We start from the raw sequence: 16,415 nt of genomic DNA, 5'->3' as shown, positions 1-16,415 counted from the left end.
AGCCAAAAACATTTTTACGTATCTGTAATTACATGCATTAAAGCATCCCGATTAGGTCTGATTCTGAAAACCTGAGATGTAAAGAAAAAGCGTCCTCTCATTTTCAGCCAAATGGCGACTGAAAATGTTTATCAGTTCAGTTTTATCATCTCTTATTACATTTAAAATTAGCATTTTAGGATTTCCTTATGGTTCATCAATGTTTATGTGACGCACTCTAAATTACCTTTATTTATGATTGGTGCTGTACAAATAAATTTGCCCTGCCTTGTCTGTGTGTGTGTTTTATTTCCCGAGCGTCCCAAAGAGGCGACACCACCTGGCCACGGTTTGTATGCAATTATGTTTCAATAAATCGATTCGTTGTTAGAAATGTATTCAGAGTACCCAGCAGCCTCTTTAGATGGTAAACTGGTACTATTTAAGCAACAGTAAGGACAGGTCCCGGTTTTAATAAAATGTAATGTTTGCCTCCCAAATACGTTTTACAGTTGACTTAACATTGCATCGAATAGCAAATCACTCAACATCTGGTTTTACGAAAATGAATATTTGAATAAAAAAGTATGGACCACATTTGTAACCGCTTCGTTAAGTACATAAAATAAAAGTATTTGGCAGCGGTGGGATTCAAACCCACGCCCCCGAAGAGACTGGAGCCTTAATCCAGCGCCTTAGACCGCTCGGCCACGCTACCACATACGTCATAACCGGCCCAGAGAAAAAAAATCACGTGCAGACTTCTCACGTATTTCACTTATTGGAAGCTATTTTTCGTTTAATAACAGCTAACAAAACCCCCGACAAATACTCTTTAGCCTTTGTCTAGATTTGTAACAAAAAAAAAACAAAAAAAAGGTTTTTACATGATGCACATCTGTTTATAGAATTTATTAGAAATTTCAAGAAAAGCTTGCAAGGGAAATAATCAAAAATATTCCTTTCAGCCCAAGCTACAAAAACCTTATCTTAAGCAGCTGGAGAAAATACTTTCATGAGGAAGTCCAACAGTAGTACTTTGGTGAAAACACTGTTGTAAATCAAATCAAAAACACTATCACATCTTAAAAAACGTTCCACTAAACACATAAAAACAAACTGCCAGGGAAAATGGACATACAAACAGATATCACACTGTATAAAGTAAAAGTGATCATGAATGCATACAAGAATTTGTGCAATCTAATCTATTTTGATAATCCCGTGTTCTCATTTAGAAGCAAAAGAAATAAACCTTAAAGTAAATAACTCTTTACATTTAAACATTTGAAGGTTTCAGGTAAAGAGGATGCTGCTTCTCTGTGTAATGTATCACCATTATAAAACGTGCCAGAATAATGGCAGTGATCCCGCTAGCGCAGAGCCTTTTGTGAAGCGCAGCTAAAACGTCCTTCAGAGGACAGTCCGCAGGCTGGTGGGCTCAGGGCTGCTTGGTGGGACAGGTGGGAGGAAGGAGTCTGTGAGAGTTGGCCCGCACCCACGGGTGGTCAATAACATTCTGAAGAGACAGGCGATCGATGGGGTTGTGGCGGAGCAGCTTCGAGATCAGGTCCCGAGCACCGTCAGAGACCGTTTTAGGGAAGCTCAGATCCACCTGAACAAAAATAAAACCAAAACAAAATGTATCAGTTTGGTGATTAATACCTAGGTGGACATTGACATTCAAACAAAGTTTTACTCTTTACAATATGATTCCAGATGGAAACGGTTTTGAAGTTTTGTTTGTTTCATGTCTTAAGAGTCTAACCAGGGACTACTGTGCAACTCTGCCCAAACAGTTGCAACTCCTTACATAAAAAAACTGGGTTTTTTTTTGTATGTTTGACAAATAAGTGAAAATATCAAAATGCAAGGCACATAAAAATCCCAACAAGAAAGACAACACAGGTGACCAGATGCACTCAAACCAGTTGCAAACACCTAAAGTTCAAGATGTCCTAGAATAAAAACAAAGAGCAATTTAAGAAGGAAACAAAAAAAAAAAAAAAAAAACAGTAGTAATCTGAAAAACACAAACTAGTTACAAAAAAACCAAGTTAGGACATCAAGTTTGGTTTAAAACCAGAGCCACCAAGTCACCAAATGAATTTATATTACACTGGACTGCAACCTTTTCAAAACCTCAGCATTATTTTTCAAGGTATACCAGGTTTTTAAAAAGGTACACTTTACATCACACTGTTAATTCGGTTTAAAGCCCTTTTAGATGCCCAATGCTTTCCCTGGCTGTAGAGTAACAAAGTGCTGCCCCTCTACCAACTGTTGCTGCACACTGCCAGTAAAATGGCTGAAAGGATACCAACTATACAGTTTCCTTGCTTACAAGAAACATGTTCAGCTATCTGGAAATACTTCCAGTCTCACAAAAAAAAAAAAGTCATTCAGTGAAAAATAAAGCAGGTATTTAGAACCAATATTTAAATATACCATATTATTTCAGCGACAGCTCGAATAATTGTTCTGTTGTAAATTAAAGAAACAACATCATGTTAAATGTTTGTTTTAAATCGTTAAGTACCAAAACACTATGATAATTAAATACTCAGGGTTATCATACTGTAAAAATCTTGAATCAAGCCATGCCTACTGTGTGCTGTTATGTTCACCTGCTTGAACTATTGAATTCAGCTAAAACACTATATGACATGCAAAGACAAACACGAACCTTCATAATCCTCTTATAGGTTTCTGTATGACTGGCTGTTTCAAAAGGCGGGTTGCCAACTAAGCATTCGTAGCACAGGACTCCGATGCACCATAAGTCCACCTTCTCGCTGTGCGTGTGTCCCTCAATCATCTCAGGAGGAAGGTAGTCCAATGTCCCACACATAGTGCGACGTCTGGAGGGAGAACGGAAATTTTACAAGAGGTGAGCAGCAGAAACTAGAAATGAGTTACTTTAAGGGGCAGCATAGCCGTACACAGTGGTCCTCAGAAACCTTGGTTTCTTACCTTAGAGATGGTGCATGGACAGACCACCCAAAGTCAGCTATTTTAAGCTCTCCACGAAAGCCAAGAAGTAGATTCTCTGGCTTGATGTCACGGTGAATCACTTTCTTCTGATGGCAATACATCAGAGCATCAGATATCTCCTCCATGTACTAGAAGTTCAAAAACAAATGAGAATTTGATTACAACACTGAAAAAAAATACAAAAGCAATTGTTTTTAAAAATAAGGAATTTAAATCTGCTCTTACTGTTGCAGTCCGCTGGTCATCAAACCGTCCATACTTCTGTAGCTCTTTGTACATTTCTCCACGTGGGGCATATTCTAGCACCAAGAAAACCCTCTTGCGATCATGGAAATAATTGTAGAAACGCAGGATGTTTGGGTGTCTAAGAGGGGGGTAAAAAATAAATAAAATGTATTTAAATATGCAGACAGAAAAACTGTCAAAGGGGTCAAATAAAAACAAACCCTTTAGAGTAAAAGAATCCAATAAAACTTAAGAATATCTCATCACCATTTCACCAACTTAAGTTTGACAGTTCCACAGTACTTTGTAAACTTACTCATCCCCCTTGTACTTCTTCCACATTTTAAGTTACAACTGCACACTTTAATGTTTGTTTGTAAGATTTTATGTGACTGACCAACACAAAGTAGTGCATAATTGAGAAGTAAAGGAAAAATGACACATGGCTTTCAAAGTCTTGTACAAATACCCTGAAAAGTGTGGCAAGCCACCCTGAGTCTACTTTACCCTGTAAAACCTTTCACTGCAATTGCAGCTGGTATTCCTTTTAGGTACATCTCCACCAGCTTTACACCTATAGAGACACGTATTCTTATTTGCAATTAGATAGAGAGCATCGCAATATCAGTTTTCAAGTCATATCACAAATTATTGAGTAGATTTAGGTCTAGACTGGGCCATTAAAACAATTAATTTTAGCCTGGCTGTATGTTCAGGGTCATTATGTCCTGTTTGAAGGTGAACCTCAGCCCCAGTTTCAAGTCTTTTGCAGTAGAGGTTCTCTTACAGGGTAGACCTGATGTACATTCATTCATCAAAAAAAGCATCCCCACAGCATGATCCTGTCAACATCGTGCTTCACAGACGTCATTCTAATAAAAATCTTTGAATTTCTTGAATTCAAAGAAAATGCTGAATTTTAATATTAATATGAAATAGATGCAGTATGAAAACGACCAGCATGGTGAGTAAACATAATAATAAGCAAATCAAAATAATGACGAGCATGTAAATAAGCTACGTTCAAACATCTTGATGCTGTGTGACAATTTAAATTTTGCTCAAGTCGTATCATATTTATACATTTCTAAATCCAGTCTAAATTCTTTCATCGGTAAATTTCTCTCCATTGATTATTAGGAGCACATAATCACACAGTTCAAATATTACACAAAATACTCTAATGGAAATAATGACAAAAACCTGAACTACTAACTTGAGATGTGCTTGAATTTCAATTTCCCTCCTTAGTTGATGCTCCACACCTTCCTTCTCCATCTGGGACTTAAACAACACCTTCAGCGCCACAATGGCTTGCTGCTTCTTCACCTTTGCAAGGTAGACATTGCCAAACTTGCCCTTTCCAAGTGGCCGGCCAATGTCGAAGTCATCAATGGTTATTTTCCTGATATAAAACAGCAAAATATGTTTAACATCATAAAGCAAACAAACAAGGGATAAATGGATAAGCGGCATCAAATGCACTTACTTTGGCGGAGAAGTAAAAGATGAGCTTACACATTCTCTCCCAGGACCTAAACACAATACAAAAAAGAATCATAATAGGAAAATCATGGGCAGACATTAGTTTATAAAAAAATCTGATTTTACCTGTCATTGAATGTTTCATTGCAGGCTTCACGAGAACACGCTGTGGTCCGGTCACCATACTCGGGGTTGCAAACTGATATTCAGAGCAGACAGATAAAACACAGGCCATATTCACAGTAATTATCAACTGTCTGCATCACTCAAATCACACAATGAACATAATTTTGGGTATAATCATATCTTCAAACAATGGTTGGGTCTACTTCCGTCAATACTGAATCAGATGATCAAAGTACATGGAGAGCATTTTCAGAGCTTTACCACAGTAAAAGCTGAGCTTCGTTTTTTGGTTTTTTTTTATGGAGGTTTACCACTCACCTGTCTTTGGGGACACCTAGGCTCATAATTTTCCTTATTCTGTAAACGAAAACAAAAGATCAGATTCTACTGACCTAAGATTCAGACGAAATTTCACTTAAATGCATATTTGACTATTGATAAAAATAATATATAGCTGACATGTTAGCACTAGACTACGCTTGAAATCAGTCAAATGAAAAATAGCCTTTTAGACAGTCAGCAGCGTTCAAGTTGGAGACTTAAAAGAACGTTGACGTTAAAGTTATTACTTCAGACCTTAAGGTTGACTTTAATCACTACTTTACTTTATGCTGGCCCATTTATATGTATTTTAGCCGAAAATAGATCATATCACGTGTATCCTTTTACGTCTTGCTAACGTTAGCTAAAGACTGCGTCAACGTTAGCAACATATTCTGAGACGCGGTTAAAACCTTAAAAGTCATCTATTCATATTTAATTGCCGAAATAAAAAAATAACGATTACCTGCATTTTAGATAGAAATGCAGCGTTCAGCTTCACAGCGTGGAGAGGCCAGTCTTTTTCTTTAAAACTTTCAGGCCGCCAACGTTTTCAAAATGACGGTTTCCACGAATGGGATTGGGCGGTCTGGTAGAGACAAAGCCATCCCATTGGCTGGAACAGCAGCGGGCGGAAGTGTGCGATTGGCCCGCTATATTATTTGAGTCGTCCTACTTCATGCTTCTCTCTGTTTGTGTTTGGGTGTTTTCTCAAAAGCCTAACCGAGATTGGATAGTTCTGACTCAGTTTATCAAAAGGATCCGTGTTTTAATTCCCCCTCAGTTCTTTACCTAATGGGCTACTAATTTAAACACGTGTTGTAAAGTTTTAATATTTAATTAGTATGTGTGGATTTATGCTTTATTTTTTTCACATTATAAAGTTTCAGATAGTCAAACTTATGTTATTATCAACCAAATATAACGTGAGTAAATACAAGCAGCAGTTTTCAAATGAGGATTTCATTTATTAAGGTGGGATGGTATCCAAAATAACCTGGCCTTATGTGAAAATATAAATTCCCTCTTTGCTAAGTCATGAATTAACTGTGATTAACCATTTTTTAGTTTCATTGGCCATGCATAGGATTGACCTGTTGATTTAAGAGATCACTTAAGCAGAACTTGCCTAAAAAATATCAAGTAGGCTAAAATAGAGAAGCAAAGCAAGAAAATCAAGAACAGATGAGAAACAAGGTCACTGATATTTTTCCAGTCTGGAAAGGTTTTAAAGTAATTTCTAAGGCTTTGTGACTCCCATTAACCATAATGAAAAAACACTGAGCAGTGGTTAACCTTCTCGGGATTAATACGCAAACCAAAATTACTCCAAATCATCCATGAAGTAAAAAAAAAAACAAACAAAAAAAAAGAATTAAAATAACTACAAAGTACAAAAACTTGACTTAAATCCAATTAAAATCTGTGGCGTGACCTTACACTTGCTGTAAAGGCCCAAAAATCCTTCAGTGTGGCTGAACTAAACCCATTCAGTAAGGAAGAGTGAGTCAAAAATTCCTTTACAATGTTGTAAAAACATACAGTTAGTTGCTTAGAGGGTCATTACTTTTTTATATAATGTCAGGATGTTTTGGATGGCTTTTTTCCATTCTTAGATAAAATCGTCAGTTATAAAAGGTATCTTGTATTTGCTCTGATTACGTTTGTCTGATATTAATATTTGTTTTATGAACATAAACCTTTCAGCATCACAAAAAGGCAAAATAGAAGAAATCTGTTTGAAGGCAAATACTTTTTCTTGACTATGTACGTGAAGTTTTAAAGAGCTTAACTAAAGCAAAACTTCAAACCACCAAACATTTTAATCATAAACAGACAGAAGGACAGACATAATTTATGATTCAGAATTTAATTGTTAAAAAAAATATTCGAAACAATTTTACCGTTACAACATTTCAATTCAAATGCAACATGATTTAGATTTATAATACAGATCTTCCATGATTTGTTTTTGGTAATAAAGACAGTGATGCAATTTTTCTTTTCATGGCCCTTAACACTTAAGACTCAGTGAAAGAACAGAGAATCATTAAAATGTTATGCCTCGCATTTTTAACACAACTTAAACATAAGGAAATATACGTTTTTTGGACTGTATACAATGTAAGAAAGCAGTTAGGCAACAGGAAACAGGTGGATTGTTTCTTACAGCTTCTTCAGTAATTGGACTCAAACACCTGCATATCTGCTGACAGCTAGCAAGTGAATGTTCTGCTTTGTCTTGCATAAATAAGTCTGAAAATGATTTTTTTTCTCATGTGAAAACATATTTCTCCTTGTGTAATAACCTCAGTTACTTATTAAAACTGACTGGTTGGTGATGCAGAAAAATAATACTTTGAACAGTTTGATACTTGAGGAACTAACACGCAACCCAGAGGCTGTTTTATCAAAGTGATCAGGCTAGTCAAAAAGCTTTAAAAAAAAAAGTGTGATCTTCTAAAAATCTAACTATGAAATCTGAAAAATACAATTTACATTTTCTTAATAATAATATCCTTTGTTTCTATTTTTGTATTTAATGTAATTGTCCGAAATATGTTTGAGTTTGTGGCATCTGAGGAAGGTTGTTTGCATGACACAATTAACCCCTTTTTCGGTAATTATATTCATCAGACTAAAGAAACATAAGGAAGTATGACTGAAATGCTAAATGATCTATATTGATAAGGTTCTTTTCTAGTTCCAATAAAACTAAAATACCTTTATAATAGAAACCAATCAAAATGCTCTACTAAAATTTTTTCTATTACTTTGAAAAATTTGGAAAAAACACATTCACAAATTGTTACGCCACAGTATATTGTCATGGATCAGGTAGGTCAGTTGAGAACTAACTCTCATTTACAATGACCACTTGGTTCTCTGTCTTGTCTAAAGATACTCCAAAACTTTCCAATGACAAACTGTTTTAAGTCCTATAAAGGGAATAAATGTTTGCTGGCCACTTGAATAGATTCAGTCTACATTTATCTGAACAGAGCAGTTAGTAAAAACCAGCGAGCATGACGGCAACAGGACAGCCAGTGAGCGGCGCAGACTCGGGAAGGGATCAGTCCCATCCAGTGTCCTGTTCTCATCATTACTTTCTCCACCAGTACCTTCCTCCTCATTCTGCTGCTCCTCACCACCTTCCTGGCCCTGTCCTTCTCCTGCAGGTGGACTCTGCCTAGGCTGGAAGATGACATCTAAAAACTCTAACTGGCGGAGCCCGCGGAGCATCCTGCAGCTCCGCACAATCTGCAGCTCGCTGAGCGTGCAGGCCCAGAGGTGCAGACATTTCAGGTCCTTCAGACGACTGGCACAGAGCAAGCCCGGGCCCACCTCCTTCCCACCAAGACTCAGCTCTTCCAGTCCAAGCCACCCAGCCCCCAGTCCAAGGGAGGCCATTTGTAACTGGTAGCCCTGCCGTCCTGTAATGCCTATTTCAAGATATTTGAGTCTTGAAATCCCCTCCAGGCCTGAGAGCCCTTCTTTGGCTGCACAGTTCCTAAGTCCGTTTGCTGTAACACGAAAGGTATCACGTAACTCCAGTCGACTGAGCTTCTCCCACGATGCTAGATTCAGTAGATGCTGGTCTGTAAAAGATGGGACATTATTGAGGACCAACCTCTCCACACCAATTCCTGTAGGTGAAACAAGCCCTTTTCCTTTCTGACAACCTCTTTGCTGTTGAGCAACAACACTAGACGTGGCTTCATGGGGTCGAGCAGGTGAAGTAGGAAGGTTCTGGCTGAAAAAACTACGAGGCAGCTCACAGCCACGCAGCTCCAGCACCCGCAAAGATCGGGGCAGGATCTGGCAGTTTGGTAAGCTTCTGAGGTCGGCATGCAGAAGAGCAAGTTTATTCAGGCGGGGACATTTGGTGGACAAAGCTTTGAGCCAAGACTCTGAGAGAAAGGTGCCGCCTCGGGCAGACAGCAGCAAACCACGTAAGCGAAGGCACCTCAGTCCGCAACCCAGGTACTGACGTAGAAGGACCCAAAGGATCCGGGATGTCACCTAACACACGGTGGAAAGTCCATGGATGGATGTGTGAGAGGTGGAAGGCAAAAAACAATTAGTTTCTGTCATTAACTGCACAACACATATGGGGACATAGGAGAATAACATTTTATTTGTAGAGCAGAGCATCATACATAAATATTTAAAACTGCTTTACACACAGCATTTAAAAAAATAATAAACTAAGATAATATTTCAACATAAATTGTTCATAATAAAAATGTGTAGTGCCAGTCGGGATAACTGAAACCTGTAAGAGAATAATGTATAAAATAGAAGTATACTTTAAATATGGTATATTCTAATAAAAGGACTGATAAGCAAAATACATATAAATTCTAAACTAAACATTGATATGAGCCCTTGTTTGGTCGTAGAAGCTTTTGGAAAAGCCACATCGAAGCTTCTTAAATCTGCTATGTTAATGCCTCACATTTCTTCACTGCTATAAATTCAAACATGATTTATTTTAGGATTCATCCTCATCAATCTGGATTTAGGTATATCAGAGTACAGGGGGCTGAGTTTAAATTTCACACCACACTTTTTTTGGTGAAACGTTTTGAAATCCATGTATCCATTTCCTTTCCCCTCCCAATAACGCACAACTTTGTGCTGCTTAATTACATAAAATCCCTATTAAATTATATTTAAGCTTGACTCTGTAGCGTGACAAAATGTGGAAAAGTTTAAGGGGTGTGAACACTTCTGCAATAAAAATCACATTGCCAAACAGTCTTACCCCTTTCCATGCAGTCAGATCTACTGTTCTCCATAATCTTTGGTCTTTAACCAGGCGTTTCCATCTCTTACACACTCTAGAAACAGTAGGAAAAACAACAGAAGCAACAACAAAAACCCTCATTTGAATGAGTGGCAACAAAGAAAAATCAGATATTTGTGTCACAGGTAAAAATGCTTACCTCCCAGCTCTGACGAGCTCTCTGACGCTCAAGTATGAGAGTACGTCTATTAAAATGTTCTCTGGGAAGTAGTCAAGATTACAGCCTTTAAATTCATCCATTTTGTAAACAAAACTCCAAACACGGACATATATCCTGACGCACACGGGTTGCGCCTAAATCAGCGATCCCCAGGAAACAGCTGCCCGTTCACTGAATGACCTAAACCGGCAATAAAAGCACAACAATTGATACTTTTTCGCTGATACTATCGCGGCTCGCTCGATGCCATCTTTCTCTCGATGACACTGGAAATTTTATAACAGCAGAGCCGTGCTCCTTAGTTAAAGACACTGGCAGAGGAAGTGTTGCCACCTAACGTTCATCAAGCGAACAGTCCATTGCGCCTGCGCAGTTCACCAGTGTTGAGCTGAAAAATGTACTCCTACTGTAAGCATGTACTTCAGTCACCGGAAGCGCATTTTTAAGGCACTTGTATTCCTAAAAAAAAATTCAGTTAAACAAAAAAAAATAAATCAGAAACCGGCTTGAGCTTTATCAATAACAATAAAAAATTAATTATTTATACGCCTTTTATTTTGTTACGTATTTATGGTGGCAATAGACGCAGGCTCCGTTGCTAGGATATCCTCCTCCCGGAAATTCTGTAGTTGCTCAAAGTAAATTTCGTTTTTCTACTCATAAAGTGTTTGATAGTACAGGTAGAGAATTGATGTCAGTATTGGGCACGTAATACTGCTGAAAAACACGAGCCTCTTTGTATTTTTACAAACGAGAACAAGGTAACAAAAACAAACAGGAAAACGAGCGACCTGAAATGAGCTTCGTATGACGGTGTTGCTTTTCTCGACACAACACCGGACAAGATGGCGACCAGCAATGGTGGAGGAATGGAAGTGGATGGAACAGGCAAGTAATTATAATTTCTCTTACCACATAAGCCTCGCACGAACATGAATGAAGATAAGGGCTGCATCATGTGTTGTATAGTTTGATTATGCGTGGTCGTAATTTGAGATTTTGTCGTGTTTTAAGGACGGTGACATAACCGGGTTAACGCTCCCATCTCTGTCTTGTCTCATTTGTCACTTTGAATGTTGCAGTCTTTTCTCTGCTCTGTTCATGAGTTTACATTCAAAGCGTGAACCCTGATTTAGCCCCGACGACAAATTTTTCTGAAGCTTTTTTTTATCTGTCCATTTCAGTCAGCAAATACATAACAAACATAAATGTCACTTGTAGAGCACCATGCATCGAGAGTATTTCATCTCTGTGTCATTTCAACCAAACTTTCTGTACTGGACACATTTTGAAAATGGATATTTTCCTGGTTTGGCGTTATCCAGTTTAGCTGATCTTTGTGGGTGTCTTAAATAATAGAATTCAGTCTGTGTATTTCAGCCTTTAGTATAACTGTGATATGTTAACCCCTGGTGATAAATAAGGTTACATCCTGTCCTCAAAAATAGCTAGAATAAGGTCACTGCATCACCATGCCCTAACTTTAGTATGGCCCATAACCAAGAAGAAGTAAGCTCATTAGTGAGCATCACAGTGTTATGTTTTTCTACTGTCGCTACATTGTTGCTCAGGAGGAGGGATTGCTTCAAAGTCACTGTGTTGATGCGATTGCCTGGGCTTCCTTATATAGATAACGTTTAGCATTTAGCATTATATGTAATCAGTCGATCGTTCAGTCAGTGTTTATTCATAGAACACTTTTAAGGCACACAAGGACAACATACAGTGCATTGTGGTGATGGATTGAGGAATTAAGATGCAGTTTTGTTGAAAAGACACTAGAGGTAGACATACAAATTGTAAAAAGCATACACTCCAAAATTCTAATAAATGTTAAAAACAGATCACAAAATAATTAAATTGATTAAATATAAGCTAGTTAAAATGTGCAACTGTTTCAAACAAACTGGTATAAATTAATATTAATTATGACATTAAATCTAATTGAATATCGTAAATAACATTATTTTATAGTCTAAAGGTACGATAAAACTATAGCTAGAATTAGCTTCAGGTCAAGTTGAATAAAAAGAAATAAATCTTAACTCTCTGGTTACCATCCAGTCAGTACAGATGGAATCCTACGTGTTTTTCAGTGGTTTTTGGTTTTTTGGTTTTGTTCTGGCCTTTTAACTGTTATTACTCGGTGAAAAAAAACACTGAATAACTGCCACACACTGAAAGTTGAGGTTTCGGAAAAAGGGTTATTGTTTTTTTTTCCGTTCTGACATTTCTGCGAACATAAAAACCATGCAACCATAAAATGAAAATAAATCCAGATGACCTAGCTATGATTCTGCTGATTTGTGGATTAAACGATTTTAAACTGAATTCGACGTCATTGATATAAAGCTAATACCAGATTGGAATGTATGTGGTTACATTTGAATCTTTCTATATATCTGTATTGGGTTGGATTGGTCTCATTATATGTAATTCTTCGTGTGAATTTGATCGGTTTGCCCTGTAAAGTGCCTTGATATAGCATTTGTGGTGAATTGGAGGCACACAAATAAACTGAACTGATTTGATTAGTGTCAAACATGTGGCACTACAGCCCCCTGTCAGTGAAACAGCTACGGGCAGAGAGCCGTAGAGCAAGCAGCCTTGACATGATCATCTCCACAGGGGAATCTCTCCTTTGGAAGCTGTGTGAGAGGCAGAGCAGATCTGTAAACATGTCTTCAACAGCAGAACTGTAGAGGCTCACAGAGAGAGAAAGAAGTAAACGCTTCAGCTCTGATCACAGCTTAAAAAAATTAAAAGGCTTTCATTTAATTGGATAACTTGAATTCTTCACACATCACTGCCACCTCCTCTTCTGCTGATGTCTTGTTTTGTTTTGTTCTGGTTTGTAGCCTCTATTGTTTAGATTTTTGCTCGACCAGTCGAAATCGTTGTATCTCCTGTTAAAGCCCACCTTGTGTGTTTCTTGGTGTTACTGCAGCCACCCCCGGTGTTATGGCCTCGGGGGTCACTGGGAGCGTTTCTGTGGCCTTACACCCTTTGGTTATCCTTAACATATCAGACCACTGGATACGCATCCGCTCCCAGGAGGGCCGACCAATGCAAGGTATGTGTGATTAAACTGAATTTGTTTGCTCTCCAGCATATTGTTATGCATTTATACCAGTAGTGCTTTGCTAGTTTTTTGAGCACATGTTGACCAGCATTTATATTTAAAGGATAACAGAAAGTTACTTTAAAGCAGCATCATTTTAGATCTGTATCTGTTGTTAATTGTGTGCTCTGTCTTCTCAGTGATTGGAGCTCTGATCGGGAAACAGGAAGGAAGGAACATTGAGGTGATGAACTCTTTCGAGCTAATGTCTCACACCATAGATGAGAAAGTGCACATCGACAAGGAGTACTACTACACTAAGGAGGAACAATGTAAGAATTGATTTCCTTATCAAGGCCAACGCGAACAGTTTGACAGGGTGTAGCATAGTATTTATGTGCTAAACAAGATCATTTCAAGGAGTCAATAGCTGAAAAAATTAACAAAATCCCTGAAAACTGGCTACAATAGTTTCTGAGATATCTTGTCTTTAGGGAACAGAGAATACTGCCAAATAAGTTATAAAGTGGCTTAAGAACACCAAGGTCAATGTTTTGGTGTGCCCATCACAAAGCCGCGATCTCTGTCTTATAGAGATTTTGTAAGAACGGGAAAATGCAGCATACACACCTGAGATAACCTGACTGCAGTTCTGTCAGGAGGAATGGACAAAAACTCCCAACAAACTGTTTGTGGAAGAATACCCAGAATATTTGACCCAAGTTATTCATACTAAGAACAACTATGTAAACCTCTGAAGAAGAACAAATAATCTATTTAATCCGGCATTCACCAATTGTGACAATATTGTCCTAAAACATGAGGTTTAGGCTGACCTAATATCAGAGAGTAAGAAAATGTTTCTGTATTTTAATTAGTTTTTAATTGTTTTCAGCCTTAGAGCCGTCACATTTAGATTAATTGGTTGACTGAGGGTTGATATCAGGGAGAGCAAGATGTGTTAGTGATGTGTTTTAATATTGGTGACAACTAGTTAATCATCCTGCATGTGTTCTAGTTAAACAAGTCTTCAAAGAGATGGAGTTCTTGGGTTGGTACACCACAGGCGGTCCTCCAGACCAGTCAGATATACACATCCATAAACAGGTTTGTAAATGCTGAAGCCCAACCCGCAAATGGTAGCAGTTCAAGGCTAAAATCAGTGATCGAAGAGATTGAAAAGGTCCTTCATGCTGCTTTTTGTCATTGATAAATGTCTTGATATTAAATATGTGGTTTTTTTTTTTCGCATCAGGTGTGTGAGATCATCGAAAGTCCCCTCTTCCTCAAACTCAACCCGATGACCAAGCACACCGATGTATGTTTTACCTGTATTTACACTTCAAGACTGAAGCAGCCTAACATTGATGGTTTTTATTTTAATCCAGCCGCTGCTGTTTCCTTCTTTCCTTCAGCTTCCTGTTAGCGTTTATGAATCAGTGATAGACATCATCAGTGGTGAGGTAAGATTTTCTACCCAGCTCAGTCTAGATGCTTTTTTCCAACCACATTATCTGGATTTCCTGTTGTCTGAGTCATATATTTTGTTTTTTTGTTAGGCCACCATGTTGTTTGCTGAGCTGACTTACACTTTAGCCACAGAGGAAGCCGAGAGGATTGGTGTGGACCACGTGGCTCGAATGACAGCTACTGGAACTGGGGAAAACTCGACTGGTAATTCTGTGTTTTTCACCTGATCGGCTATGGTCATTTAAATAAATGTAGTAGCTGTTTGTTACGACACTGTCTTGTTCCTCTTTTTTTCTTTGCTAGTGGCTGAACACCTTATCGCCCAGCACAGCGCGATAAAGATGCTCCACAGCCGAGTAAAGATCATTCTACAGTATGTCAAAGCTGTCGAAGCAGGTATGTAGTCTTATTTATGAGGCACACAAAGGAAAGAATGTGAAAATAAATAGACAAAGCAGCTGTCCCCAGATATTTCTTCTTTTTTTGCCCTTTCAAACACACCTCCATAATTACAAGGCCCACTTCGAGTGCATCTTTCAGGCATTATCCCAATGTATTCGTTTTTCTCGTGTGTTTGTGTGACAGGAGAGGTGCCGTTCAACCATGAGATCCTGCGAGAAGCGAACGCCCTTTGCCACAGACTGCCAGTTCTTAGCACCACAAAATTCAAAACTGACTTCTACGATGTAAGTAATCCCCTAAAACACTATTATTGTTTAAAAACAACCATTTTCTCTATGACCTGAAGTCACACAGACAACATTCTGAGCAAAGATGCATGGATGATACTGAGGACTCTGTATTTTCCAGTCGGAAGCATGTTATGTATACATAAACATCTCGTTTATTTATGGTTTGACCCTCCCACTGCTTTCATTCTGTGTTTTTTGTGAAGAATCATAGTGGCTGGAGACAAATTAACCACACAGATAATATTATTTATCCCAGCATATATTACTAATAATCTTTGGCTTAAAAGAATAACATTTCAGGGCTTTGGAAAACGGGGACACACATTATTGCCACGTTAGTGTGGGGCAGAGAAATAGGTGCATCAGGTTCAGAGACGAGCGCTTTCTTTTGCCATTTTTTACTTTTTTGTAAAGCAGTTTCTTTCGGTTGAATCTCATCATGTCTACTTCCTATTTTCCTGCAGCAATGTAACGACGTCGGCCTCATGGCCTACTTAGGCACCATCACCAAGACCTGCAACAGTATGAACCAGTTCATCAACAAGTTCAACGTCCTGTACGACAGGCAGGGCATCGGCCGGAGGATGAGAGGACTTTTCTTTTGAGCTGACAGGGAGGCAAACTCACTTTTTGCTTCTGTTCTCTCTTTTTGTTTGTGTTCTGATCAGTTAAAAGAAAGATTTCACACCAGTTCATCTTCAACCACAAGTCTATCTAAGAGCACTCAGTGACACCAATCGGTTTAAAACCTCCCCACAGTCTCCTGGGTATGCACAGCAGTGAGATCACTGAACATGGACGTTATTTTACCCAGTTCGTTTTATTCCCGTTTCTGTATGTAATAAATGTTTTTTTTTTTTTCATGGAGCTTTGTGTCTTCTCCCTGAAGTTAAATCCTTTCTAGCAGCGCACTAATTATAGTACCGTACCTATAAAGACCATAGAAATCTACATGGCTGCAGTTTTAAATGAGCTCATGAAAGTTGTGCAACAAGGAGCTGCAGGTTTCTTACCAGGAGCATAAAGTCAACTCTAGCTTCTTATTTGAAGTTGTGTTCCTGCTATGACTGCCTGCAGCGGTCTGAAGGAGAC

General features: G+C 38.3%; 3 protein-coding genes and 1 non-coding gene across 4 annotated transcripts; 1 reads left to right on the top strand and 3 right to left on the bottom strand.

Annotated features, from left to right (window-relative positions):
• Positions 1-615: 615 nt before the first annotated feature.
• Positions 616-697, bottom strand: trnal-aag. The gene has a single exon. It is a non-coding gene; the product is annotated as a tRNA-Leu (tRNA).
• A 179-nt stretch (positions 698-876) lies between these two features.
• aurkb (aurora kinase B) lies at positions 877-5,740 on the bottom strand. The gene is made up of 9 exons (XM_047354582.1): positions 5,597-5,740; positions 5,128-5,166; positions 4,810-4,882; positions 4,688-4,733; positions 4,415-4,603; positions 3,199-3,337; positions 2,953-3,101; positions 2,666-2,840; positions 877-1,594 (listed from the first exon to the last, which is right to left on the bottom strand). The coding sequence occupies exons 1-9, from the start codon at positions 5,600-5,602 to the stop codon at positions 1,421-1,423; spliced, it is 990 nt and encodes a 329-aa protein (XP_047210538.1). The 5' UTR covers positions 5,603-5,740; the 3' UTR covers positions 877-1,420.
• Positions 5,741-6,981: 1,241 nt separating this feature from the next.
• Positions 6,982-12,956, bottom strand: LOC124860965 (F-box/LRR-repeat protein 12-like). Its single transcript, XM_047354579.1, has 4 exons — positions 11,013-12,956; positions 10,080-10,140; positions 9,899-9,974; positions 6,982-9,153 (listed from the first exon to the last, which is right to left on the bottom strand). Exons 1-4 carry the CDS (start codon positions 11,056-11,058, stop codon positions 8,110-8,112), a joined length of 1,227 nt encoding a protein of 408 aa, XP_047210535.1. The 5' UTR covers positions 11,059-12,956; the 3' UTR covers positions 6,982-8,109.
• On the top strand, positions 10,676-16,274 carry cops6 (COP9 signalosome subunit 6). The gene is made up of 10 exons (XM_047354583.1): positions 10,676-10,988; positions 13,048-13,173; positions 13,362-13,493; positions 14,180-14,268; positions 14,417-14,479; positions 14,577-14,624; positions 14,721-14,835; positions 14,935-15,027; positions 15,217-15,317; positions 15,788-16,274. The coding sequence occupies exons 1-10, from the start codon at positions 10,946-10,948 to the stop codon at positions 15,926-15,928; spliced, it is 951 nt and encodes a 316-aa protein (XP_047210539.1). The 5' UTR covers positions 10,676-10,945; the 3' UTR covers positions 15,929-16,274.
• The last annotated feature ends 141 nt before the right edge of the window (positions 16,275-16,415 follow it).

The sequence above is a fragment of the Girardinichthys multiradiatus genome, chromosome 23 (assembly GCF_021462225.1).
Source record: "Girardinichthys multiradiatus isolate DD_20200921_A chromosome 23, DD_fGirMul_XY1, whole genome shotgun sequence".
NCBI lineage: Eukaryota > Metazoa > Chordata > Actinopteri > Cyprinodontiformes > Goodeidae > Girardinichthys > Girardinichthys multiradiatus.
This window is presented reverse-complemented; position numbering and strand designations above follow the sequence as displayed.

Coding starts and splice junctions, on each gene's coding strand:
- aurkb (XM_047354582.1), bottom strand. Junction 4,734..4,809: donor AATGAAACATTCAATGACAG/GTAAAATCAGAT, acceptor TATTGTGTTTAG/GTCCTGGGAGAGAATGTGTA. Junction 4,604..4,687: donor TCTTTTACTTCTCCGCCAAA/GTAAGTGCATTT, acceptor GTTTTATATCAG/GAAAATAACCATTGATGACT.
- cops6 (XM_047354583.1), top strand. CDS start 10,946: ATGGCGACCAGCAATGGTGGAGGAATGGAAGTGGATGGAACAG. Junction 14,480..14,576: donor CGATGACCAAGCACACCGAT/GTATGTTTTACC, acceptor TCTTTCCTTCAG/CTTCCTGTTAGCGTTTATGA. Junction 15,318..15,787: donor TCAAAACTGACTTCTACGAT/GTAAGTAATCCC, acceptor ATTTTCCTGCAG/CAATGTAACGACGTCGGCCT.
- LOC124860965 (XM_047354579.1), bottom strand. CDS start 11,058: ATGATGCAGCCCTTATCTTCATTCATGTTCGTGCGAGGCTTATGTG. Junction 10,141..11,012: donor GTTCGTGCGAGGCTTATGTG/GTAAGAGAAATT, acceptor ACTACTTCCCAG/AGAACATTTTAATAGACGTA. Junction 9,975..10,079: donor GAGCTCGTCAGAGCTGGGAG/GTAAGCATTTTT, acceptor TACTGTTTCTAG/AGTGTGTAAGAGATGGAAAC.